Raw genomic sequence first — 25,361 nt, 5'->3', positions numbered from 1 at the left:
TAGAGTTCTCCTTTCAACAAATAGGTGATAGTTTGCATGTGTCGAATTATAATTATATGAATGTGTTATTCGGATTGGTTAGTTAGGTTTACATAACGTGTTTAGAATTATTGGTCTCTGTTTTTACCCGCGTCGCTAATTGACTCACAGCTTGTAGCTAAATCTAAACTTGTATTCATTATACATTACACTGTACGTGTACACTACAGTGTACACTTGCAGTTTGTGGTTCGCGATGGAGATATCTCGTGCCTCTTTCGCACAGTTTGTTTCCCTTCGCACGCGATAGAAACGCCGCCGCGCCGCCATGCGCATTTGTACCAGGCTCATATGACTAGCAGGAGCCTGACAATATATTACAAGGTAGAGCCTAGAGACGATTCACTTTTTTAGTCAATTTTTATAATAATTAATGAATAATTATTATTGTATTCGTCGAGGATGAACTAACCGAAATTGGCATTTTTAAATGACAGTTATTGGCGTACCAAGTACCAACTATGTAAAGCTATTTTTTGATGATTAACGGTTTCTAAATTATAAAAATAGCGCGATTACATTCTGCGTAATTATCTTTATCTATTCATGAAGTTTTTATTAGACTGCTAAGAAACACAAATTAGTTAAATAATTAATTGGGCGTCTATCGTCTCAGTTGCGACGTAATAAGGAAAATACTTATGTATTGTTCGAGAATTTTCTTTATCTGATTATCCTTGTCTGCCCTCCGGGTACTCGTGCGTGAATGTAGCAGGATTTCAATAGCACCCCATGGAGCGGAGTGACGCAAGTTGAAATAAAATGTGATTTTCCCTGGCAGCGACTGTCAACTGCCGATAACTTGCATAAGCACCCTGCCTCTCATGTTACCTTAGTACTGTTTGTGACATTTTGTTGAAAATTTCTTTTCTTTATTTTTCTTCGGCCAGTTCGGCTATTGTTGCGATTTTCAGTTGTTATGAGTTGAATTTATGGAGAAATACAATCAATTTCTCTTTTGTTTTTCATGCTTAAACTTTAATAATTATACTTTCAGAGTTTTCTTTTAAAAAACTATTAAACTTTTTACACTATATAAAAGAAACTTCTATAGAAGACAAATACACTGAATTTCAAAATTTACAATTTTTTTTTTCATGACGTTTTTGGTATTTTTTAGAAAATGTATAAGTATTAAGTAACTTCTTTTAATTTAAATTTATAAATTTCACTGACTTAGTTTTTCGTGTAAATATATCATTAGGGCTCTATAACTCTCCATCGATTTAATAAACAATACTCCAGAAAAATAACTTATAAAATGTCCCAAATTTAGGGCAGGTATAAGGTTTATTGATGGAAACGACCATGGAGATAATGGCTTCGAATTGATTCATAATTCTGGATAAAGATGATAATAATTTGGTAGGTACTATCTGCATCTGGTCGCCAAAGGTGGCTTTTATCATTTAATAGATGATGTATGTATCATTTTATAGTGACGAGTGAATAATATATTGAGACACCGAATTGAATTATTAAAGATTGTTCCCCAGGATCCTATCGATCGCGTTAATAATTCAATAATCGGGCGCAAAGTCAAGATGTCTGTCAAAGTCAAGAGTTCAGCAGCCTCAACCTCCGGGACTCAGCCACTTCTTGACTGATTCTAATTTATGGCAAAGGCTCACACCGCGACCGGTCAATACCGCCTCGTTTTTATGCTCTCCTATTGTTATTCGTATCCTGTTATTTTATTCATGGGTTTAGAAATTGTAAAACTTTAGGTAATCCACCTTTTTAGATTTCTCTTTAAATATTAATTATTTTACCCTAAAGTAATTTTGTGCACAGTGTGAGTATGTGACTTAAGTAGTATTTAAATTAAAATGTATTCTTACTGCAAACTTAACAAAAAAAAAACAGCAAGATACTGGTAGAGTAGAAATTGTTTACGTGTCAGACGTGTTACTATAATTACTCATTTTAAATTTATAATAAGATGTTATAGGAGAATATATTTTATCCGATGCTGATTATGAAATTTTTAAAACTACAACACTAAGCAAAGAGTTTGGCAGTCGTCATGAAAGATGTAGAGTTGTAGAGTTATATATTACAGAGTTTTCCATGTAATTAAATTTATTTTTTCAAGGATTTCTATAAACAGTTTTGTTACGCAATGCAAGTTTTAGGGCACACTGACCAAGGAACAGCTATTACGCATTCACAGTCAATGAACTCTACATTTCGCTCGTTTGTACAAATCGTACTGAATAATATTAGCTCTCGTTGCAGGCGCCAGCGGCACCCAAAATATTCATAATGATCGTACGGCACAGTATAGTACATTATATGGACCGGTTTTTTTCTCTTATGATTAGCAGCTGATTTTTGGCGTGGTAACAAACGTCAAACTCTTCATGACCGCGCTGACGTCAGCCGGTTACGCCCTCCCGCTATCTCTTTTCGGTACGGCTGTGAATCGTGCACCTATCTCTCTCCAGTAGGCGCTCAGCTGCTCCGTGAAGTTAGGCAATCGAGGGCTCTAGCGCACCGCGTTACGATTCAATATTGCATGAACGTATACAACTCATGTAATCGTCACACCCACATTGACGATGAGTTTTCGCATCGAGCGAGCTCTTCGAATATCATGCTCGCCTGGTACTTTACCGCCACGAATCGCCGCCGTCGACGAACCGTTTGACAGGGCATATCACCTATGATTAAAATTAAGGAATGAGCGTTCGCGCTCAGAGAAGCCGATATCGTAATCGCATTAGAGCCATTGTGTCTGATGTCGCGATTTTTTTTGCAGAGGAGGAACCTAAGTCGCCGGTGTCGGTGCGGGTGAGCGAGGTGTCGGTGGCGCGCAGCAACGGCGTGGTGCGGCCGCCGTCGCCGCCTGCGCCCGCCGCGCCCCTCGCCCCCGCCCCCGCACTCGCCCCGGCCCCCGCCCCCGTGCTCCCCGCGCTGGCCCTCGCCCCCGACCCGCCGCCCGCCGCTCCGCCGGCGCCCATCCTCGACTTCGCACAAGAACATTCCAGGCCGCGGACCAACAGCAGTCACGGGTGGGTTATGATCTCCTGGTAGCTTCGGTCTTGAAAACAGCTGGGCATTGCTACTTCGCCTTGGATGTTGTTATTTTTTCTATTTTCAAAGCAAACATTGTTTATTAGATAAGATAAGGTGGATTATTTCAATAATACGATCTTTGCGTATTGTTTTTAAATTGTTACAAAAAAATACTTATTCTATAACAAACAAGAGGACTTTCTGATCTCTCTCACATAATTTGTATTATTAATTATGAAAGAAACTAACTAGGTATGTTACATAGAGAAACAAAAAACTTACGTTATTTTAAAAGAGTACACAAAAATTTGTTAACACTACAAATACAAAAAAAATTATAATACATATTTATTGACGTGAATTAACAATAATAATTATGAGTAGATGCAAAAATAAATTGAGGGTAGGGTTAGACATTTAAATTATGGCTCTACCAAGTGATAGAGTTTTTAATTTTAGGAAAAGATCTCTTACAATCCATATAACGAAATAAAAGTTCACTTTACCTTAAAATTGTTTTTCAATTATTGACCTATAAGATAACGTAAATAAATGATGAAATGAAAAAATAGATCAATGTTTTTACCACACAATGTATAAAACATTTCTTCACAGTGCATCTATTAGGTAGGACGAGATGAATTAATGTGGCGTATCTAGAACGTTCGAAGGCGTAACAACAAAACGTAATAAAATGTAAAAGGGTCATAATTGAATCGTAATTCATCCTTGCCACAGAAGCTTTCATTTATACGTGTATCGGTCGGGTTGGCCGCGGCCCGGTGTCGCCACTCGCCACTCGCCGCCGGACGTGGCTTTGTTGATTGTCCGTTGATGGTCACTCAGCCTTTTTTATTTATTTTACATACTACCTATGTCATAATATGTTTGTTATAACACTTATCACATATTATCTAAAAATGACTCTTCATTTGCTTTTCTTTTGAAAAATGAGATCCGTACGACACAACAAGTAATTATTATGCGACAAAATTTTGAAATTTAGTAATTTGTGTCCATCCTAAAAATGTCTGCTAGTAATAGGATAGCAGAAGTAAGAAGAGTTATTGTTGAAAATAAATATATTACGTTAGATCAAAGTTAACGTTGTTTTGATCCCGCTGAGATTATTTTTACGTACCTAAGTTTATGCAATGTAAAAATAAGTGATTGTAAAATAGACGAGTCCGTTAGGCCTGTGCGCTTGTGTGGTGGCCGGTGCACGTCGCTAGGCTCAGCTCTCGGCGAGGGCTCTCAAGGTGGCGATCCTTGTAGTGGATGCGTAATTAATATTAAACATCCCAGCTTGATATTCATCACATACATAGCTCGGAGCCGGCCCCTGCATGCATCATTAATGCCTCGTTATGCAGGCCCCTATTTTGTAATTTAATCAGCTATCCTTAGATGAATTAGTTCGCGCATCGAGATGAGATTATACAGAAATTTACATGAAGAAAACAATTTTAAATTCAACTATTAATTTTAATTATAACGGTTTTAACGATAGGTACTACTGGAGATTTTGTTAATTCAATGAATATAAAATTTGCAAGAGTAGTAAACTCTTGAATTTTTATTGTTTCAAATTATGCGATGATTATCTGTGGTAGGTGTTGTTTTATGTTTGATTTTTTTAATCTTCAATTAATTTGTCTTTAAAAATAATTTCTCTATGCTTCCAATGGACCAAGAATACAAATAAAAATGAAACAAATTGAGAGATAGAGCTTCTTGCCTGCTCTTCGGTGTTCTGTGTATCTCCATAAATTGCTTTCGGAACTGTTGAAAATTCATTTAATTATATTTTTTTGTTGGTAGAGCAATGAAACCTGATGAAAAGACATATTTTAACGATTTAGTAGCGCTTCTAAAGTTGAAATAGTATTTTCTTGTGTTTGATACAACTTGCAATTATCTTTTTCAAACTATTTAATTCTAAATCTACCCGAATGAACAAATGTTTGAGTATGCGTGTAACGTTGCGGCAGGCCGAGCCAGATCCCGTCCCCGCCGTCGCTGAGCAGCGGCAGCACGAGCAGCAGCGGCAGCGCGGGCCCGCGCGCCGGCACGCGCGAGGTGCACAACAAGCTGGAGAAGAACCGCCGCGCGCACCTCAAGGAGTGCTTCGAGCTGCTCAAGCGCCAGCTGCCCGCCGCGCCCGACGACAAGAAGACCTCCAACCTGTCCATCCTCGGCTCCGCCATCCGCTACATCCAGGTGAGCTCTGCGCGCCTGGTGCCTGGCGCCGCGCTGCGCCCGGTTGCTGAACTTTCTACTTTATTGACTTCATTTCAATTTTCACAGCCGGGCACAGTTAAATGTTTATTTGCGAGTTCTCTACGAGAGGGTTTATTATTTATTGCATGTTATAAAGTAAAGATACTTGATAATATTTTTTCTGGCACGATTGGAACACTCAAACTAGTTAGTGACTATCGTGGATTTTTCAAGTGAAAAGTGACATCATTTAGGGTATATGCGCTCATCGAGATAAGAGCGCCGCAAGAAGTGGGCTTTTCTTATCATATCTACAAAACTAAACATTTTTATCCTCAGTCTAAATAGATAATTTGCATCATCATTAAAATTATATTAGCTTCTCGTATCCACGGGCGAGTAATGATAATTCCAATATAAAATGTGCATCAGGGCAGTCAATTTCCATTATCGGTACGCTAATTATATTGTGGTCGATATTGATTAGTAATTACTGTGACTACCCGGCTACCCGGTCGATGACGGAAAATCCTTCACTAGGCTAGCGGAAGTGATCAATCGATTTTATTAACTCTGTATTATTGTAATCTCGTAGATGTTTCGATTTGTGCAACCCGTGTGTATTGGTGGCAGGTGCTGCGGCGCAAGGAGCGCGAGTGCGAGCACGAGATGGAGCGGCTGGCGCGCGAGAAGATCGCGGCGCAGCAGCGGCTGGCGGCGCTCAAGCGCGAGGTGGCCCTGCGCGCCCCGCCCCGCCCGCGCGCCGCCGGTGAGTACAGCACCTCCTCGCGCCCTCTGCGCGCCTGGTACCCGCGCTCGACATTATTTAATATTTGACAATGTCGTTTCAAAATAAACAAAACTGATGCGCACATTTATTAAAAATTATCTATTAATAATGATGGCGGCCCGTTTTCACGCTTCGGAGTAGGTGCGAAAGAGACAGACGCGTGAAGTGCCTCCGTCTCTTTCGCCCGCTCGTTACGCGCGCCGCTTATCTCGTAAACAGTGTTGTAGATATTGTAAAACATTAAATTACAAACAATTTAACAGATAACTTTGTTATTGTTGAAATTTTATTCATTTTCCTCTTTGTTGATTGATTACATTACAATTTCAGACGCTGCGCCCGAGGAAAAAGAAAGGGAAGACGTTATTAATGGCCAAGTTTTAGGATTACCTTTAAAAGTAAGTTTTATTAGTTTATAAGTAACGCAAGTAAGTAGTAAGTACTGTAAATACATTGAAACTACTAAAATGAATGTACCTATTGTTTGACAATAATATGACGTCAAAGAATATAAAATTTGGTCATGGACGCGAGTCTACTTCTATTGCGCCAGACAGAAGTTCAATTGCCACCTTAAAGAACTTGAGTGTTGAAAATATATTGATCCCAGTACATATTAACCATATATATATTATTTAATACATAAGTACAGTTAGAATGAAATCAAGTATGACGCAGTTCTTTGAAATTTTTTCTCTCATTTTAAATTTCGACCTTTTTTTCATTCATTCTTGAAACCCATGGAAACGATTGGATCATATTTTGTAGTTGTTTGCAATTAACTACATTTTCCTAGCGGCTAAACTGCAAATCAGCGAACCTATTCTTGCGTCATATTATGATTGCGTCAAAAAAATATTTAAGTAAGGGCCGATTTTTCAATGCTTGGATAAAACTTATTCGTCGAATAACAGAAATTCTGGAAGATGATACAATAATAATATTTTTCAATTTTAAAAATGTATCAACTGCCTTATAATGTTCGTATTCTCGTTTCCAGAGCAGCGGATCGCCGCCCCCCGCGCCGCGCACGCCGCACTCCCCCCGCTCCCCGCTCGCGCCGCACACGGCCGCCAGCCACCCGCCGCTCGGCGCCGCACCGCTCGGAGCCGCGCCGCACACGCTGAACCTCAGCACCAAGCTGCGGCCGCTGCCCGTGCAGCTCGCGCCCACCGCCTCGCAGGTATGCGCGCCTGGTACACGACCGCTAATTAGGGCTGATCTTAATCGCGGGATTATTGAGAATTAGAGTTAGAATAATAGTTTGTTGCTATTATTATTGTGTTTACATCATTTTTCTATTTTTATAACGTTGTAAAATTTAATATAAATGTATATTTTGTTAAATAAGAGCTATAAGACTTTAGATTTAAATAATATAAAATAGATATGTACTAACTTATCCTTGTTTACTTCGGATATAAAAACTATATCTTACATATTAAATCTATACAATTTTATACCAAGAAATCTCTAAATCACTGGCTCACTATTAAATGTTGGTAATATCGCTATCTAGAAAAATTCTTATTTCAGTAAAATCTTTACTCTAGTCCACAGATTTACTATGGGTTTTGTTTATATAATATAATATAAAACATTAACTAAAGTCATTAGTATTATTATCGTGAGTGGTAATGACCACTACGTTAATAGTTGATGTATCTAATCTTTATTTAAATAACGAATTTATCTGTAAATAATGTCTGAACATGACGTGCGTTTTATTTTACAAAATGAAACAATAAGACCCGTTTATATTAGCTTCACCTGTATTTTAATTTGTATCCGACTTATTAAGAGTCGAACTTGATCCATTTAAAAGAGACAGAATAATTCAAACTTTATACGCGCGTCAAGGATCGATGACAACACGGGTTTGACGCATTTGGTGCACTTCTCAACTTGTACACCATGCTCAAATGGTGAACTTAGCAACTTGTGCACTTCTCAAATGGTACACTTCGCAACTGGTGCACTTCTCAATTGGTGCACTTCGCAAAATGTGCACTTTTTATGATGAGTGGAAATTTGTAAAAATTGTTTAAAAATGAAAGAATCTTTTGTTTTGCGTAGGTTATTTTCTTAAAAAATATTATCAACCTTTTAAGTAGGTACACTCTTACTTAAACAATTTTCAATGATCATATAAAAGTCACCCGAAAGTTATAAAAAAATTGTCAGAAAGATTTACCTACTGCAAAATCATTATAATAAAATATACTTAAATAATTTTAATTAAACTGCATAAACACTACAACATTTTTATTTATTACAAATATAAAAAAGTACCTCGAAATCATATTCATTATCATTAAATAAGAAAAAAAAAATAATATTTTTTAGCAAAAAGTTCATAATAAAGATATGATATATTGTAATCTTTCTTACAATTTTTTTTTTAAACTTTCGTCATTCGTGTGAATTTTTATATGATCATCGAAAATTGTTTAAGTAAGAGTGTACCTACTTAAAAGGTTGATTGCATTTTTTAAGAAAATAATCTACGCAAAACAAAAGATTCTTTCATTTTTAAACAATTTTTCCAAATTTCCACTCATCATAAAAAGTGCACATTTTGCGAAGTACACATTTTGCGAAGTGCACCAGTTGCGAAGTGTACCATTTGAGAAGTGCACAAGTTGTTAAGTTCACCATTTGAGCATGGTGTACAAGTTGAGAAGTGCACCAAATGCGTCAAACCCATGACAACCGACAATACAATAATTTCGTGAGTTTATCTTAAGTGTGTTTTTTAGTTTTTTTTATTAGACCATTTATTTTTCAACTTTGATTATAATATGATAATGGTAATTAGGGTGTTATAAAAATATGAAGTTAAGTGTATGTGTATAGTTTGATTTAACATTTTTTTTTATTGAAATAATACTTATTAACTAATCTAATATTTATTTATTTTTTTTTTAATTAATGTTAATATAATTACATTGTTATATTTTTTTGTATTGCTATTGAACTTTTGTAATAATAGTGTATCGGGAAGGCACAGGCTTTTGAAACACAGCGAAAGCTATATTAGGAGTCTGGGGTCCTCTTTTATGTGTAATGTATTCTGGTTCAATAAATATTTTTTTTAATTATTTTTATTTTAGGTGGTTCGTGCATCGTACGGGTCGCGGCCCGGCGCGCTCACGCTGACCACCATCGCGCCAGCCGACTCGCCCGCGCAGGTAACTCTCGGCTACTGTGGCTTTTACACCATTTGTATCGATAAACGACGTAAACCGTACACACTTAATCTATACATTTTTATAGATCTTTTAGTCTTTACAACATTTGCATCGGTCATTTATTCTTTATACATTTATTATTGCTTTAACACCATTTGTGAAATGTTAATCGTAGTTATTGATCTTATAAACTAACAACTAAACTTATAATCGAGTTCAAATATTGTCAAAATCAAAACTCTGCCCGCTCGTGTATAAGGCAGAGTTTTATAATAAGTGATATAATGAACTTTGAACGCCGCTCTTAGGGTTTATATGGAATACAACGCCACTTGGACATTTTTTGACGATCTCTACGTCAGTACGTCTCTAGTAGTGCGTGTTGTATAGTGTCGGTGTGTGTGCAGGTGGTGGGCGGCGGGCTGGTGGTGGGCGGGCGGGCGCTGCAGCTGCTGTCGGCCGCGCCGCTGCACGTGCTGCACCACGCGCCCAACGGTGAGACACACATACACAAACACACAAATAATCACACACACACTTGAATTATTTTTAACTAGCTTTCCGCCCGTGGCTTCGCCCGCTTTGTCTAATACCTAATGAATTATATCACTCTATTTATTAAAATCAACCGCATCAAAATCCGTTGTGTAGTTTCAAAGATTTAAATATGCATAAGGACATGGGGACAAAGAAAGCGACTTTGTTTTATACTATGTAGTGTATTGTGTACTTATATGTTTTATTTAATTTTAATTTCGTACTTTTCAGGTGTAACAACAGAGAATAACCGGACATCAAAAGAAAACGGCATTGTGACAACCTCCGCAGTGTCTACAGGTGCGTTCAGACAAAAATCTACGTTGTTTTGTTATTTTGCGACGCAAAAATATTTGATAAATATGTGTCATAAATAATATTTTTCTAAATACACTGTGTAATTGCTGGATATTATTAATTTTTTTCATCTCTTTTAGTTTCAGTGTATAGTACCACTATACAAACTGAACCAGCAATATAAAATTAAATATAATGTTAACATGTAAAGTGTAATATAATGGTGTATGTATGTGCAGAGGGCGGCAGCGTGGTGGTGAGCGGTCTGACGCCGCTCGTGGTGTCGCAGTCCGCCGCGCACTTGCTCGGCACGCACACGCTCACACACAAGGTGCGTACACACACACACACACGCTCACACACAAGGTGCGTACACAAATCCACACGTACACACATCCACACGCACGTTTGTATAAAGATATTACATACGAACACACACACAAGTGTAGCATATGCTGAGTAGTTACCACTTTTAGCACCACACTAATTAGATATAAGTATCAATTTTATTGGAACAAAATTTTCTTGCGAAAGTTGTATTTTTATTTTTCATTTTATATAATAGTGGTGTTGAATAAACTTTTTTCCTTATAAATGGGTGCATACTATTGCAAATAAAGTCAGTGTTACAAATATTCCGTCACAAGGTCATCACGCATGCGCCGATGATCAAGGTTGCATAACTTAGCTCGAGCACAAGGTCAATGTCATACAGTCATATAGACTCATCATTTAAAATATTATACACTATATTTCTTAAATATTGTGCTGTGTAAGTTAATTATTTGCGGGAATTGAGAAGTCTCGTACATAATTGTTTTTGAATTGTAATATGTACCATCGATAATATAAAAAGTGATATTTACACAAATGAATAACACCCAAAAATGATTTGTCGCACAGATGGTGGAGACGCAGATGGTGAAGGGCAGCGTGTCGCCGCTGGCGGTGAGCGCGCAGTACCTGAGCGCGACCGCGATCGTGAAGCCCGTGGTCGTGGTCAGCAGCGCCGCGCCCACGCCCACGCCCGCGCGCGACACGTGACCGCACACCGCCGCCCAACGCTGCGCGCCTGGTACCCGCAACCCGCAACCCGCTACCGATATATAAATGTTATTCTTTCATTTCAATGTTAATTTAAACCTGGTTGAAATTAATTTGTGGTGAAACTATGTATTTAACAAATAATGTATGAAACTGTGTAATCATAATCGCGCGACGACTCCCACCCGTTCGACGTTCTCTCCTCGCGTGTTGCGTGATATTTTATTTTAAAAATAAAATATAGAGGGGGGGGGAGCGTGTTACGGAACGGACCGGCGCGGTCTGTGGGGTCGTCTGAGATATCGTCACTACCTCATTCGTACTTCATATCGGGCTTATAAAGTCGATTCTTAGCCGCCGCGCGACTATATTGACTGTATTTTGTGAAATAGGTATCCCTATATTTTCTAATCGCATACGATTTTTCGCTTTAGACGCTCAGATGCAAACGCGCCAGTTTCGTTTCGCTAATATTTCACAGATACCTTCAATGGGTAGTATATATTTTTATACTGCATAAATACTTGTGAAGTGTGACGTCCCTGCGTGTGCCCGCCGCGTTGCGAGGCAAAGCCTAGCGTTGCCGCGCGGCGCCGCGCGGGCACGCACCGAGCCGCCCGAATGATAACATTACGCGTGTACATACGAGCTAAATATATTTTTCTACAGATTCCAGATCGTGTACAGTTGTAAAGTGACCGCGTGTAGATATTTTTATTTATTTATTTAGAACTGGCGATCGTGGGGAGCAAAATTACGAACGGGTTATTTAGGATTTGAGATCGAACGCTCTTTTTGTTTGTGGCGCTCTATCTGTCTCAAATTTTTCAATCTAATAAACGTCGGCGTCGATCGGAATACTCACCGCGCGGAGACCATCTCGTGTAGCGGAGTATAGCTAAGTATGTAAGATGTATCTGTGATGTGCGCAGGCGCAGCCCGGCGGCGTCACATTACTTGTCAATTCCTTCATAGCGTGTGTGACTGTGATAGCGCCACCAGGCGGCAGGAGCCGGGTCTTATGACAAGTGTTATTACTATAGATAGATATTTAAGGACCGGATGCAATAAGATTATTTGCTCTTTTCTTGTAATCGCGTAAATGAATAACGAATTTTGTCAAATTTTTATCTGTATGATTTTAAAGGGTTTTGCGCGCAGTATAAACGAGTAGATATATAAAAATATAGCACTCCCACGTAAAGATATATGGCTTATTACTATGTAATTCATCAACACATTTTTGCTTTTCGCTTTCCCTTCACTCGCGTTACCACTTGCAGTTTTTAATCTCCACCGAGCGTAATGATGTTTCTTTTTTTTATTAAATATGTACATGTACAATGAAACGTCTTCATCCCGTCAAATATTGAAATCGTAATATTTGCACTTTTTGATAGTGCGCAAGTATACTTGTAATAAATTGAATATTGGTGAGAGAAATTTGACAAAGTTCAGATATAAATAATGATTATATATTATGTATATTGTATAAATAAAAGATGAATGTTTGGGAGACTCCTGCGCAGCGCCGCTCGGCCGTCCTCACTAGTGCCTGTTTACGAGCCGCGGGTCGTGCCGCCGGGACAACTTGTTATTTTAAATATATATTTATTCTTACTGAAAAAATAATAAATGAGAGTGTAGTGTGGAGCCTTAACTACTAGGGCGTCAGAGGGTTGTCTCGGCGACGCGGCGCGGTTACTGTAGTTGCATTGTTTCTGCAGTTGTTAAGTTTGCAGTTTCGCGTGTTGTTGTTGACTCGACGATGTTACGCAGTGTCACGTGCCGTCCTCTTCGCTCGCGCCGGCGTGTCGGGCGTGCGAGAGGGACGGACGTACTGTCCACTTGTCCGATAAGCAATAATGTGCCAATAGTCTTACGTTGTTGTGAAATAGAATAGAATCGGTGTTACTTAATGCGATTTAAATTTTGTATGATATCATATTATATGAACTGAATCGAGCTTTAACGTAAGGGGTCAAAGTTTCCGTTCGGTCGCCCGAGTCTGTTTGTTTGTGTGCAATAGTTCGTTATGTGTGTGCCGGAGAGTCAAACTACTTATTTATTATTCGATCCTTTATCCTGCAAAGCAATATGTCATTTGTGTCGACGAATTATTATTATTATTGTATCGCGTCAAAGGAAAGTCTCGTCATGAATTCCAAATATTGTTTTTGTATAATTTGTAAGGGCGTAAATGATCATTGAAGGTTTATTTATTGATAGATCGTACGAAGACCGTTTTATTTTGGTAACTCGTATTCTGAAACTATTTTAGTACTGATGTATAAAGTATAATACGATAGAATCGCGACCGCTCTCGGGCGAGCGCCTGTCACTTCGCCTAATTCATAGTTATATATGACAAAATGTATAATATAAAGTAATTTAAATAAAAGAGAGAAATCTATTTTAATTGTAATAATATTGCGAAGCGAGAATGCTCATGTAAATACAATGATGTAGTATAAAGTTCTAATATTTTAGAAATACAGAAGATACATATTTATTTCCTTTGTTTTATTTTTACATACGACACCCTAAATAATACTGACATTATTGAATCAATGCTCTTCTCATTGATTTTCCCCTCCCTGACACACAGCGCCATCTAGTCGGAACATACAAATCTTGTAACTACCAGGTGCAGTCGCTTTTTATGTCCCTATGTATCCTCAAATCTTTAAAACTACACAACAGATTTTAATGTGGTATTTTTAATACATATAATGATTCAGGAGGAAGGGGTTAGTAATTAGTATATAATTTATTAAGTTCTAGACAAAGCGGGCAAAATCTCGGCCGGATAGCTAGTAAATAGGTATTATATGTATAAAATTGTCACGCGTTCACTATTCTATAATAGCGAAATGCACTCTTGTTACGACAGATATCATAAGACATATAAGGAAACAATATTACTTACCAACACTCTAATTACCTACTCAAAAACGAATAAATGGATTTTACTTAGAGATTTTAAATTCACACGAAGTTGGGCTTCAAAGTTAGCAAGTTAGTTACATAAGCTAGATCGAAATTATTTGATAATATGTCTCTCGTAAATTCTTCTTCATACGGGGCCCGTATTCTTAAGAAAGTCGATAAAACATTAATTACTGTACAAGTTTATAGCTTAGAGCTAGCGCGCACGAGCAACTTTGTCTCCGCAACTATTTTGTCTCTCCCATCAATTGTATGGGGAGTTGCGTCGCTACGTGCGCGCACTTTCATACTAGCCCATAGGTGGGAGAGACAAAATAGTTGCGGAGACAAAAAAGTTGCGGAGACAAGGTTGCTCGTGCGCGCACTGTCTTAGTGATTAAGTCTATTCTTATCAGCTAGACTCGAGGAAACATCAAAATAATCGGTCGTCATAGTAACCTTAATTGGTTGCGTTTAATTACACCATAAATTATAAAGATAAAGATTGTGTGTATGTCTGTTTTTTACTTTACTCTGAACGTTTGTAAATAATATGATTCTTAAAAGATGGCGTTACCTCCAAAATTATTATAGAATACTGAATAAATTTGATCTATGAAGTGGGTTCGTAAATTTCCTAAGATAAATAGCTCTGAAACTAGAAAAAATGCTTCCGTGAGATGTTCATCATGATATCGTCAAGTCACTTTTACTTTTAAGTCTTTTATCGCCAAATCTGTTTGCGAAACTAAGAAAATTAATTAAGTATACATTATAGAAATTTCGTATTTTTCACAAACTTATGTCTATAACTAGCTAACCCGACAGACGTTGTACGGTCTTTACGCAAATTTCTTAAAATTTTCTTCCATAAATTCCTTTTCCTGACAATAACGAATCTCTTTAGTCGATCAGGCGTGATTCCTTGACGGAAATAGGGAATCATTTTATATTTCATTTTATCGGTAGAGAATTATAATATAATTATAAAATAACATAATTTTTTGGTATCTTGTTCAGTAAATTGTATGCGACGAAATGTTTTCTCTGTAATATTTCCGGTGCTAAAGCCTTGAGATACATAATGTGATAATAGATAAGGAACGCACTTCCGAAAGTGATGTAAGTGTTGTCGCCGAGTAAATGTTTTTGTTACACTTTTATTGCCTTGTAGAAAGTACATAAAACACGCCGATTATAAAATCTAACAAATTTTATTAATCTCTCCTAAATTCTACTCTAGCAGATTTTGTAAAATTAAACAATATACATAATTCCAAAAACATTGCATTTAGATTTTTCTTCATGGCTCAAATTAAAATATGATATATAAATAAACTGTAAATTGTTATATTATATGTAAAGGTTTAACTTAAGAAAAGATGTAGGTAAATAAAGTTTCTTATTTTCTGTAAGAAAAATAAATTAATGAATAAAAATATTGATAACATTTTGTATCAACCTAAAGATCCTCGATAAAAATTTTACGAGGACTCCATCAATTATGTTAATTATCCAAGTATACCCATGAGTATGACAGTCTTTATCAGGAAATAAGGAGTAACGAACTCAACTGTTTACTCATTATTTAAATATAAATTCATTGCGCCTTACGAATTTTGGCCACACATCCTTAATCGTTCTGCGCGTCTAGTACGTAGAGAAAGCTACAATGTTGCTCTATTTGTCTGCTATTTTATTAATTAGTGCAATTAACGCATTGCCAGTAACTGATGATGATATTATTTTAATGTTAGATGATGTGGACTTCAATAATTATATAGATGGAGATGAAGATACCATCGACATATCGGACCTCGGTCCACAGGCGTATGGTTTTCCGAAAAACGATAGTGGTAAGTTCAAATTTATTTTATATTAATTTTTATTTTTAATATAGCCAAACTCATGAAACTAATTTATTTTTATTATAAAATTAAGAAGGGGTATCCTGTTCGCAAGTAAGAAACGTTTTAAAATCATAATTTCATTACATATAATATTATGAGATAAATTTTAGTATGAAAATAGTTAGATAAAAAGCTGTTTGTGCTTTTTTTATAATGGAGATTCTAGTCATTACCTTTTCTTTTTAAATTAAAATAATTTTTAAGCGTTTAAGATTTTAATTTTTTATATAAATACCTACACAAAAATGTACCTATAGTGGTTCCTACAGTCTAGACGTTAGAGGCAAGCCAACCTTTGCTGAAGTTTAACAGTTATTTGTTTTAATAATAAACATTCTAGCATATTTTGTGAATTTAAACTAAACCATGAACTTCTGGGAGAAATCACTGAAGCGATAGGGTCGCCTTTTGGTCTTTAGCTCTATCTTATAGATCTATTGAGTCTTCAATCAAGGCAGAGGGTCGTTTCGAGAAACAATAAAACGAAATCTTTTATGTTATGTATTGAAAAATTTAAGTATTATCAAAATAAAATTTGTGTCTATAAATTTTTATAAACTAAATTAGTTCTTTACCGCGACAAAACATCAAGTAGAATAATTGTAATTCCTTGTAGATATAAATAAATTACAAACTAAAAACACAAACGTTGACATAACAAGGACCTTAGCTTACTGTGGCCCATATTTGTAAAGCATATCATGAGCACATGAAGGCATATGTAAAATATTTCATGAAAGAATCGAGGCCAGAGCAATGTATGAGTAGTGTCAGCTGTCAGGCGATAAGTTGGTGACATGTCGTGAGCCGCTGATGGCAGCTATTTCCTCTCTTTTACGAGGTTCTGATAACGATATGCGCTTTTTAATTCATTAAAAGTTATATGAGGTTGTATGTTTAGGCTTTAGGAATATCCCGTAATTTTGATGGCAACCTTCTTGATTCAATAAAAATGTAGAACGATGAGGATATTTACGTACTTTTAATTTTATAAATGAATGCTGCTGTAATGTTAATTAGATGAAAAATTTGATTGGTTTAAGTTTTGAAATAATGAGCTTTGAAACTACTTAACCGATTTGAGAAATTCTTTCACAAAGGTGATTCCATCCTTGTGTAAATTATTTTTCAAAGGTATATAAATTATAAGCCCTACATTATTATGAAGCTTTGTAAATAGGAGAGAAGTATTAGTTAACAGAAGAATCCAAGTTCGCATGCACCGGTTATTTTAAACAGGAGAAGCAGTAATGCAGTGGACGGAGGCCTCCCTCGAGAACCCCGAGGAAGTGAGCGGCTACCTGCAGGGAGACATCCTCATCCCCACGCGGGGTCGGAATGGCGTCAAGGATAAGAGCTGGCGGTGGAAGAACGGCATCATACCTTACCAGATTGACAGCGGTTTCAGTGAGTGCTATTTTAATTTTTAATACGCGATATATTCCACGTCGTTATATGTTTATTTATTTAATTACTCATTTTTTGAATTTTTAAATTTTGTTTTATTGAAATTAATTTAAAATAACTGCGTATGTATATTTTTCAGTAAGTTCTCTTACTGCTTGAGAAGAGCCTATTAGTTTACTCTGTATGTTCCATATATATATTTTGTCGTAAAGAATTTTCATTTAATTTTTGTTTACAATAGGTACGATCGGATCAAGTGTGTAGGTGACATATTATGTAACGTTCATAACAGTTTATGAACGTTACATCACAGAGCAAGTAGACGTTACATCTTTTGTACTGTGATGTTTCATTGTAATGGTATGATAAATGTTTCATTAGTAGTATGATGTGCAGGTAGTGATCAGCGGGACACGATCCGCAAGGCGATCGCGGACTACCACCGGCTAACGTGCCTGCGCTTCGTACCGCACAGCGGGCAGACCGACTACCTCGTCATCAAGAGCGCCAAGTCGGGCTGCTGGTCCAGTGTGGGGCGGATTGGTGAGAGAATAATAGGAATAAATATTTTTAAATTACGCAGATCGAATATTCAGAGAAATGAGTTTTATGGAATTTGTTTTAAAATACCAGGAAATAGGTAATTTATCCATTTATTATTTTTGGTAGCATGACGAAAATTAGATCTTTAAATTTTACTTATTTATTTATTATTTTCGAGTTTAAACTTCGGTAGCTTAATTAATTGTATATCTTTGTATTATGTGCCTTTCAATGCAAAAACGTGCTAATTTTGGAACTCTATGAAGGATGCATACTTCAGTGATAGTGGTACATTGCAGGCGGCAAGCAAGAGGTGAACCTGCAGGCGCCGGGCTGCGTGTCGAAGAAGGGCACGGTGCTGCACGAGCTGCTGCACGCCGTGGGCTTCATGCACGAGCAGAGCCGCCCCGAGCGGGACGACTTCGTCTCTATACAGTATGGGAACATCAAGCCTGGTACGTTTCTATAACTCTTTTCATTTCACTTACATTGACAATAGTTCCAAGATGATTGCTCTTTTTCCGGAGACGAGTGACGATGTATGGTGGTAATTCATGTCTAGAAGGGGTTAATTCATCTTTTACTTTTTTGAAGTTTCACCAACATGCTTATGTGGTGTAATTTCAAAATTTAATACAAAAATTCTAAATAAAAGTTGTCACTTCGGCTTCTATCTACCCTAAGGTAAAACGAACTCTAATATTTTACTTTCCCACGATACAGGAACGGAGATAAACTTCAAGAAGTCAGAGAAGAAGAACACGGACGACTTCGGCGTCGGCTACGACTACAACAGTGTGATGCACTACTCGGAGTATGCCTTCTCCAGGAACTCGCAGCGGACCATCGAACCTAAGGCTAGCTATCACTACATAGTATTTAAACACAAAGTCCTTTTCACTCTGTCTGTCCCTATAGATGTTTAGATCTTTAAAACTACTCAACGGATTTTGAAGCGATTTTTTTTTATTTTATTCATTTTAATTTATTTATAAAGGTACTTACCAGGTTACATTAATTTATTTAAAGCCGAATCAACAAATTATTTTGGCATGAATCACTTGAGTTTTGTCGTAGATATGGGTCCAGAATCCAGATATAAGTAATATAATATTATGTAGTTATATGGGTAATAAAAATATTATTAATAAATTAAAATTGCAGGTGCAAAACGCCAAAATAGGACAAAGAGAAGGTTTGAGTCGCGGAGATGTAAAGAAAGTTAACAATATGTACAACTGCAAAAAAGAGTAAGTGACTGATATTTATCAATATATTTCTTAATTTATTAAAATGTATATGTATATTCAATTCATTTTGTTCACAGAGAGCCACAAACCGGATGGTTGGGGTCTATTTGGCAAAACCTCTTCGGAGATAAAAGACTTGCGAACATCGAGTAACTTTTCTTCTGTTTAAACAATGGATTTTCATACATCAGGAAACTATGTAGAAAACAACAAATAGTTTTTACCTACATAATATGTAGATATTAAGTCACGTAGCATAAACGTCTCTCTATCTTTGTTTTCATACATTTTTTTATAAATAAATGTTTTTAATTTACTTACTGCTTTTTATTACATATTTCATTTATCAGACGAACATAACCTAATTATCATATAAAATATGTTAAGTATATAGTATAATAATAGTCAATTTTAAAATAAAGAAATTCTATCAAAGTAACCTATCTGCAGCGGGAGAGATAACTATTACATCCACAGTACATCACTGATTAGCAAATAGGTAGGTGCATAGGTAGTTCCTACGTTACCTGTAGGCTAACTGTAGGAAAATAAGCCGGATTTAAAAACGCTTGCAAAGATCGATAAATAATTCTTTTAGCTATATAGTTAGTCCTAGTAGTTAGCTATATTTAGTGATCATACTGTTTACCAGTACCAAGCAAAGACCCAATTATAAATTTATTTTAATTATTATAACGTGTGAAATACAAGCAAGTACATACATGGAAAAACCCATTTGCTAGTATAAAATTAAAACAAAGTAGTTAGTTATGTTGTTGTGTGCTGGAAATTTAAATAAGACTAGATATTGAGCTCAATAATTTTTTAATTTATAATATAAACGTTTACAATATAAGTGCCAGCAAATCCATAGGAACCGTCAGTTCATCGTAAAAGAGTTTTCTTCGCAGTTATTCCTTTTTATCCTCTACTACCATTTGTAGCATGCACCTCATGTATTGGTAGGCACGCTCGCATTTGCAAGTTTCAGCTAGAAACAAAGTTGTTTAATTTACATACTTTTCTTTGTCATAGTCGGCAAAGGTTAGCCAAATGATAAGCGCCTACCACTGCCCATGAACATTTACAGAGGTGTAAATATAATGTCGTTTGTATATGTTACGGCTAAAGGTAGGTGAGAACATAAACTTAAGATTAGCCGGCTAAACTTAGGTTTATTTTCGACGAGGTGTTAATGTTAGTTTGTTCTATCATTAGCCGGCTAAACTTAAGTGTAACCGCAGGCCCGTGGCTAAAAATGTCGGGGTGGGTAGATTTGGTTACTATAATACATGTAAGGAACAGGGCGAGTGTTTTCTGGCACTTCGCCGGCTGCTGCCGCAGCACGCTCGCTGCGCTCGCTCGGCTCGTGCGGGTCTTAAGAGTTCTAACCTAACCTAACCTAGCCACCAGCTTTCTGCCCTGAGTCGGGGTGGGTAGATTTGGTTACTATAATACATGTAAGGAACAGGGCGAGTGTTTTCTGGCACTGTGCGGGCCCCTCAAGCCCTCCACCGGCCCGGCGCTAACCAAATCTACCCACCCCGACATTTTTAGCCACGGGCCTGCGGTTACACTTAAGTTTAGCCGGCTAAAGATAGAACAAACTAACATTAACACCTCGTCGAAAATAAACCTAAGTTTAGCCGGCTAATCTTAAGTTTATGTTCTCACCTACCTTTAGCCGTGACATATACATACCTTATGACTCTACAAATAGATTTCCAACTTACCCGTGCTTTTCCACCAATAATGTGCGAGGATGTGTAGCGAGGAATGTGTTTGTAAATAATCAATCGTATCGTTTCATTTAGTTTGAAGTTTGAATCATTTAACGGTTGAAGCGATACTATTGGTTATTTACAACACATTCCTCGCTACACATCCTCGCACATTATCGGTGAAACGGCACCCTTAAAGAGTCATTAATAGTGATGGATTGATGAGGGTAATAAAGGAAACAAGATATATGCCATTCGAGCACACGTAGATATAACTTACACCGTTCAGAGCAGCCATCAGCCATCCGTTTGACGGTGTCAGGCGGGATGTCGCTGCGCATGAAGGTGTCGGCTGTTCGCTCAGGGTCGAACTGACCGTCTTCAGACATCACCAGACTACGCTCCAACACGCAGCGGACGTAGCACTGTGTGATAAATGATAATCATCAATTATTAAGGTTCATGTTGCGGCCGTAGTAAACTAATATTAAAAAGAAGAAAAAATTGTATTTTTGTAACTATGCATGTTTGTTATTATGAAGTATGTTAATTGTTAATATTAAATTGAAAATACAAAAATATAATATTAAATGAGATTTAATATACGGGATTTACCACCTTTCTGGGATTTTATTTATACCTACCTGTGCTCTCCTTAGTTCTGATAAGACACATCAATAAAATCAATGTCAAAATGAGTCCATCCGTTCGGGAGCTACCTACTCCCTAAACCCATTTCGATATTGATTTTTTGCAAATTCAGATAGACACCACACACATACATATAGACATTAGACACAAAGACAAGGTAAACTTATAAAACCAGTCGTATAAGCGTCCCTAATTAATATAAAAAGCATCCCTAATTAGATAATAAAATTATCAATTAATAAACAAAAATTGTTATTTTAACCCGCGAATAATTATTTCCATAGCATCGTAAAAAAACATCAAACATTTTTACTCACCTTCGGCGTCTTATCCGTTTCGTCTGGAAAGCTCCCAGTGGTATTTAGTAGTCCATTGAATGAGTCCCTCCAAGGGGGGTCTAGAGTGCGTGAGTTAGTAACGTAAGATACACTTCGGAAACATGTCAAGAGTCCCTAGGTAATAAACATACTAAAACCCCGGGCCACTAGGAGGAGCCCCGGAGTGGGGGGAGGGGGGAAATGGGTCCATTTTTTCATTTTTCGCTTAAATCTCAAAAACGGTACATGTTAGAGAAAAACTTTCAAGGAAAAATTGAAAGGCCATAAAATTATCTACAAGTTGTACCTGAATCATTTTTTCCTATATCCTACCGTTTCTGAGTTATACGCAGTAAAACATGATTTTGGCTCAAACAATTTCAACATCAATCGATCAAAAAATATTTCTTTCTTCCAAAAAACCTCAAATGTGCAACTTGTGACCAGTACTGATAGATTGCTCTTAATTAGTTCTATAATTGGTAAAATAAACACATTCCTCCATGGAAGCCTTTAGGAGGAATCGATTGTCAAAATATTATATTAGGGCAGTTTGAGTTACTGAACTTGATCTTTTTATTTTTTTCTTCCAAAAAACTCAAAAGTGCAACTTGTGACCGGTACAGATAGATTGCTCATAATTAGGTCTATCATTGCTAAAAATACCAGATTCCACCACGGAGGCGTTTACGGGGAATTGAATTTTATCAGGGTAGTTACGATACATGAACTTTTTATTTTTTTTCTTCCAAAAAGCTCAAAAGTGCAACTTGTGACCGGTACAGATAGATTGCTCATAATTAGGTCTATCATTGATAAAAATACCAGATTCCACCATGGAGGCGTTTACGGGGAATTGAATTTTATTAGGGTAGTTAGTTAAAAAGTTCATGTATCGTAACTACCCTAATAAAATTCAATACCTCCTAAAGGCCTCCATGGTGGAATCTGGTTTTTTTATCAATGATAGACCTAATTATGAGCAATCTATCGGTACCGGTCACAAGTTGCACTTTTGAGTTTTTTTGGAAGAAAAAAAATAAAAAGTTCAAGTATCGTATCTACCCTAATAAAATTCAATTCCCCGTAAACGCCTCCATGGTGGAATCTAGTATTTTTATCAATGATAGACCTAATTATGAGCAATCTATCTGTACCGGTCACAAGTTGCACTTTTGAGTTTTTTGGAAGAAAAAAATAAAAAGATCAAGTTCAGTAACTCAAACTACCCTAATATAGTATTTTGACAATCGATTCCTCCTAAAGGCTTCCATGGAGGAATGTGTTTATTTTACCAATTATAGACCTAATTTAGAGCAATCTAACAGTACCAGTCACAAGTTGCACTTTTGAGTTTTTTGGAAGAAAAAAATAAAAAGATCAAGTTCAGTAACTCAAACTACCCTAATATAGTATTTTGAAAATCGATTCCTCCTAAAGGCTTCCATGGAGGAATGTGTTTATTTTACTAATTATAGACCTAATTAAGAGCAATCTATCAGTATCGGTCACAAGTTGCACTTTTGAGTTTTTTTGGAGAAAAAAAATAAAGAGTTCAAGTATCGTATCTACCCTAATAAAATTCAATTCCCCGTAAACGCCTCCGTGTTGGAATCTGGTATTTTTATCAATGATAGACCCAATTATGAGCAATCTATCTGTACCGGTCACAAGTTGCACTTATGAGTTTTTTGGAAGAAAAAAATAAAAAGATCAAGTTCAGTAACTCAAACTACCATAATATAATATTTTGACAATCGATTCCTCCTAAAGGCTTCCATGGAGGAATGTGTTTATTTTACCAATTATAGAACTAATTAAGAGCAATCTATCAGTACCGGTCACAAGTTGCACTTTTGAGTTTTTTGGAAGAAAGAAATATTTTTTGATCGATTGATGTGGAAATTGTTTGAGCCAAAATCATGTTTTACTGCGTATAACTCAGAAACGGTAGGATATAGGAAAAAATGATTCAGGTACAACTTGTAGATAATTTTATGGCCTTTCAACTTTTCCTTGAAAGTTTTTCTCTAACATGTACCGTTTTTGAGATTTAAGCGAAAAATGAAAAAATGGACCCATTTTCCCCCTCCCCCCACTCCAGGGCTCCTCCTAGTGGCCCGGGGTTTTAGTATGTTTATTACCTAGGGACTCTTGACATGTTTCCGAAGAAACATCTTACGTTACTAACTCACGCACTCTAGAACTTTTTATTCAATGGACTATAGTGATTCTAGATAAACTGTATAAATAAGAATAAAAGCAATAGTTAATAATAAATAAGCTACTGAAGCAACATATTTTAGTGCCCATTCACATTTCACACGCTTTTTAAGGCTGAACATAATATCTACATGCGTAATTAGTAATTACTTTTTAAATGTAACAAAAGAAATTGATCCCCAATATCGAAACTATTCCCATCCTACCTACTAATTTTATAAATTCAAAAGTTTGTGTTTGTTTGTTACTTCTTCACGCAAAAACTGTTGAACCGATTTTAATGAAACGCACATTTGCATATTTGCACAGACATAAAGGGTAACTTTCATTAACTCATAGGACAGTTTGTATTCCGAAAATGCCACGGGAACGGGAACTATGTAGATTTTCCTTTGACTACGCGGGCGTAGCTGCGGAGGAAAAGCGATTATACCTATAAAACTTACACATCTCGATACGAAACGTCTCATTGCATTCAGACCTAATGTCTGTGATATCAAAGTCACTCCGCTCCTCTTTATCCGCCACTGGCAAAGCCCGCTCCTCCTCCGCCTTTCCCAAACATTTTACTTGATAGAATGTTAACAAAACAAACGCTATCATACATAAAACTCTCATTGTATGAATATTTCACGATTGATTTAGCTATTTTCTAAGCGCTGTACTTTTTATACAGGAGATTCAGGTATAGTAAACCTTTTTAAACTTAGAGCATTAATTTTAAATATATTATGTAGGTACACACAACAATGCCACTTGCCCGTAAATTGCAATGTATTCCGTGGAGTCGATTTCACACACAAGCCACATTTATAAAAGCTTTAAAACTTTTAAAACAGCTCCAGAATATTGTCTTGTGTAACTTCTCCGTTCTTTCTTTTTTCATAGCTAGCAGGCAGCATTGCAAGTTGCAACATATAGACGACGCCTAAATTAAATTGATAAATATTTTTTAAATAAACTGTTGCAGATCTGTGATAGTCTGTTCACAATATAAAGAGAATAATTATTTGCACGTAAATCGGGGTTTATCCATAGGTTGCATTAAATGTAATTTAACGTTAGAGCTGGCTATATACTGTTAACCTTAGAGTATATATGCTACATATTATCTATACTAATATTATAAAGCTGAAGAGTTTGTTTGTTTGTTTGAACGCACTAATCTCGGGAACTACTAGTCCGATTTGAAAAATTCTTTCGGTGTTAGATAGCCCATTTATCGAGGAAGGTTATAGGCTATATTTCATCACGCTACGGGCAACAGGAGTGGAG

At 36.6% G+C, this 25,361-nt stretch overlaps 3 protein-coding genes across 10 annotated transcripts in view; 2 read left to right on the top strand and 1 right to left on the bottom strand.

The window, feature by feature from the left end:
• The window catches only part of LOC149479160 (uncharacterized), a 34,388-nt gene extending 20,740 nt beyond the window's left edge, over positions 1-13,648 (top strand). For all 6 annotated transcript variants that reach the window (XM_089708500.1, XM_089708498.1, XM_089708495.1 and 3 more), the window contains 10 exons: positions 2,801-3,053; positions 5,049-5,277; positions 5,911-6,046; positions 6,398-6,465; positions 7,068-7,250; positions 9,181-9,258; positions 9,666-9,753; positions 10,027-10,095; positions 10,332-10,423; positions 10,996-13,648. In XM_089708500.1, coding sequence (XP_089564626.1) covers positions 2,801-3,053; positions 5,049-5,277; positions 5,911-6,046; positions 6,398-6,465; positions 7,068-7,250; positions 9,181-9,258; positions 9,666-9,753; positions 10,027-10,095; positions 10,332-10,423; positions 10,996-11,136 — 1,337 coding nt within the window. In that variant the 3' untranslated portion in view covers positions 11,137-13,648. The remainder of the gene's footprint in view (positions 1-2,800; positions 3,054-5,048; positions 5,278-5,910; positions 6,047-6,397; positions 6,466-7,067; positions 7,251-9,180; positions 9,259-9,665; positions 9,754-10,026; positions 10,096-10,331; positions 10,424-10,995) is intronic.
• A 1,994-nt stretch (positions 13,649-15,642) lies between these two features.
• LOC149479159 (hatching enzyme 1.2) lies at positions 15,643-19,490 on the top strand. 3 transcript variants are annotated; one of them, XR_016317342.1, is made up of 7 exons: positions 15,643-15,920; positions 17,214-17,381; positions 17,778-18,021; positions 18,224-18,379; positions 18,648-18,781; positions 19,089-19,174; positions 19,252-19,305. XR_016317342.1 is itself a non-coding variant. In XM_089708706.1 (7 exons), exons 1-7 carry the CDS (start codon positions 15,737-15,739, stop codon positions 19,325-19,327), a joined length of 951 nt encoding a protein of 316 aa, XP_089564832.1. In that variant the 5' UTR covers positions 15,680-15,736; the 3' UTR covers positions 19,328-19,490. The 3 variants fall into 3 exon arrangements, 2 of the variants coding, with proteins under 2 accessions (XP_089564832.1, XP_089564833.1); XM_089708706.1 differs by having other exon boundaries at positions 15,680-15,920; positions 17,778-17,924; positions 19,252-19,490; XM_089708707.1 differs by having other exon boundaries at positions 15,680-15,920; positions 17,214-17,385; positions 17,782-17,924; positions 19,252-19,490.
• Positions 19,491-20,085: 595 nt separating this feature from the next.
• Positions 20,086-24,704, bottom strand: LOC149479158 (uncharacterized). Its single transcript, XM_089709102.1, has 4 exons — positions 24,518-24,704; positions 21,864-21,910; positions 21,176-21,320; positions 20,086-20,165 (listed from the first exon to the last, which is right to left on the bottom strand). The coding sequence occupies exons 1-4, from the start codon at positions 24,702-24,704 to the stop codon at positions 20,086-20,088; spliced, it is 459 nt and encodes a 152-aa protein (XP_089565228.1).
• Between the last annotated feature and the right edge of the window lie 657 nt (positions 24,705-25,361).

Source organism: Colias philodice, chromosome 21 (genome assembly GCF_061535455.1).
Source record: "Colias philodice isolate Cphi_HAF_F1 chromosome 21, ilColPhil1 Martin Lab GWU primary, whole genome shotgun sequence".
Taxonomy (NCBI): Eukaryota; Metazoa; Arthropoda; class Insecta; order Lepidoptera; family Pieridae; genus Colias; species Colias philodice.
This window is presented reverse-complemented; position numbering and strand designations above follow the sequence as displayed.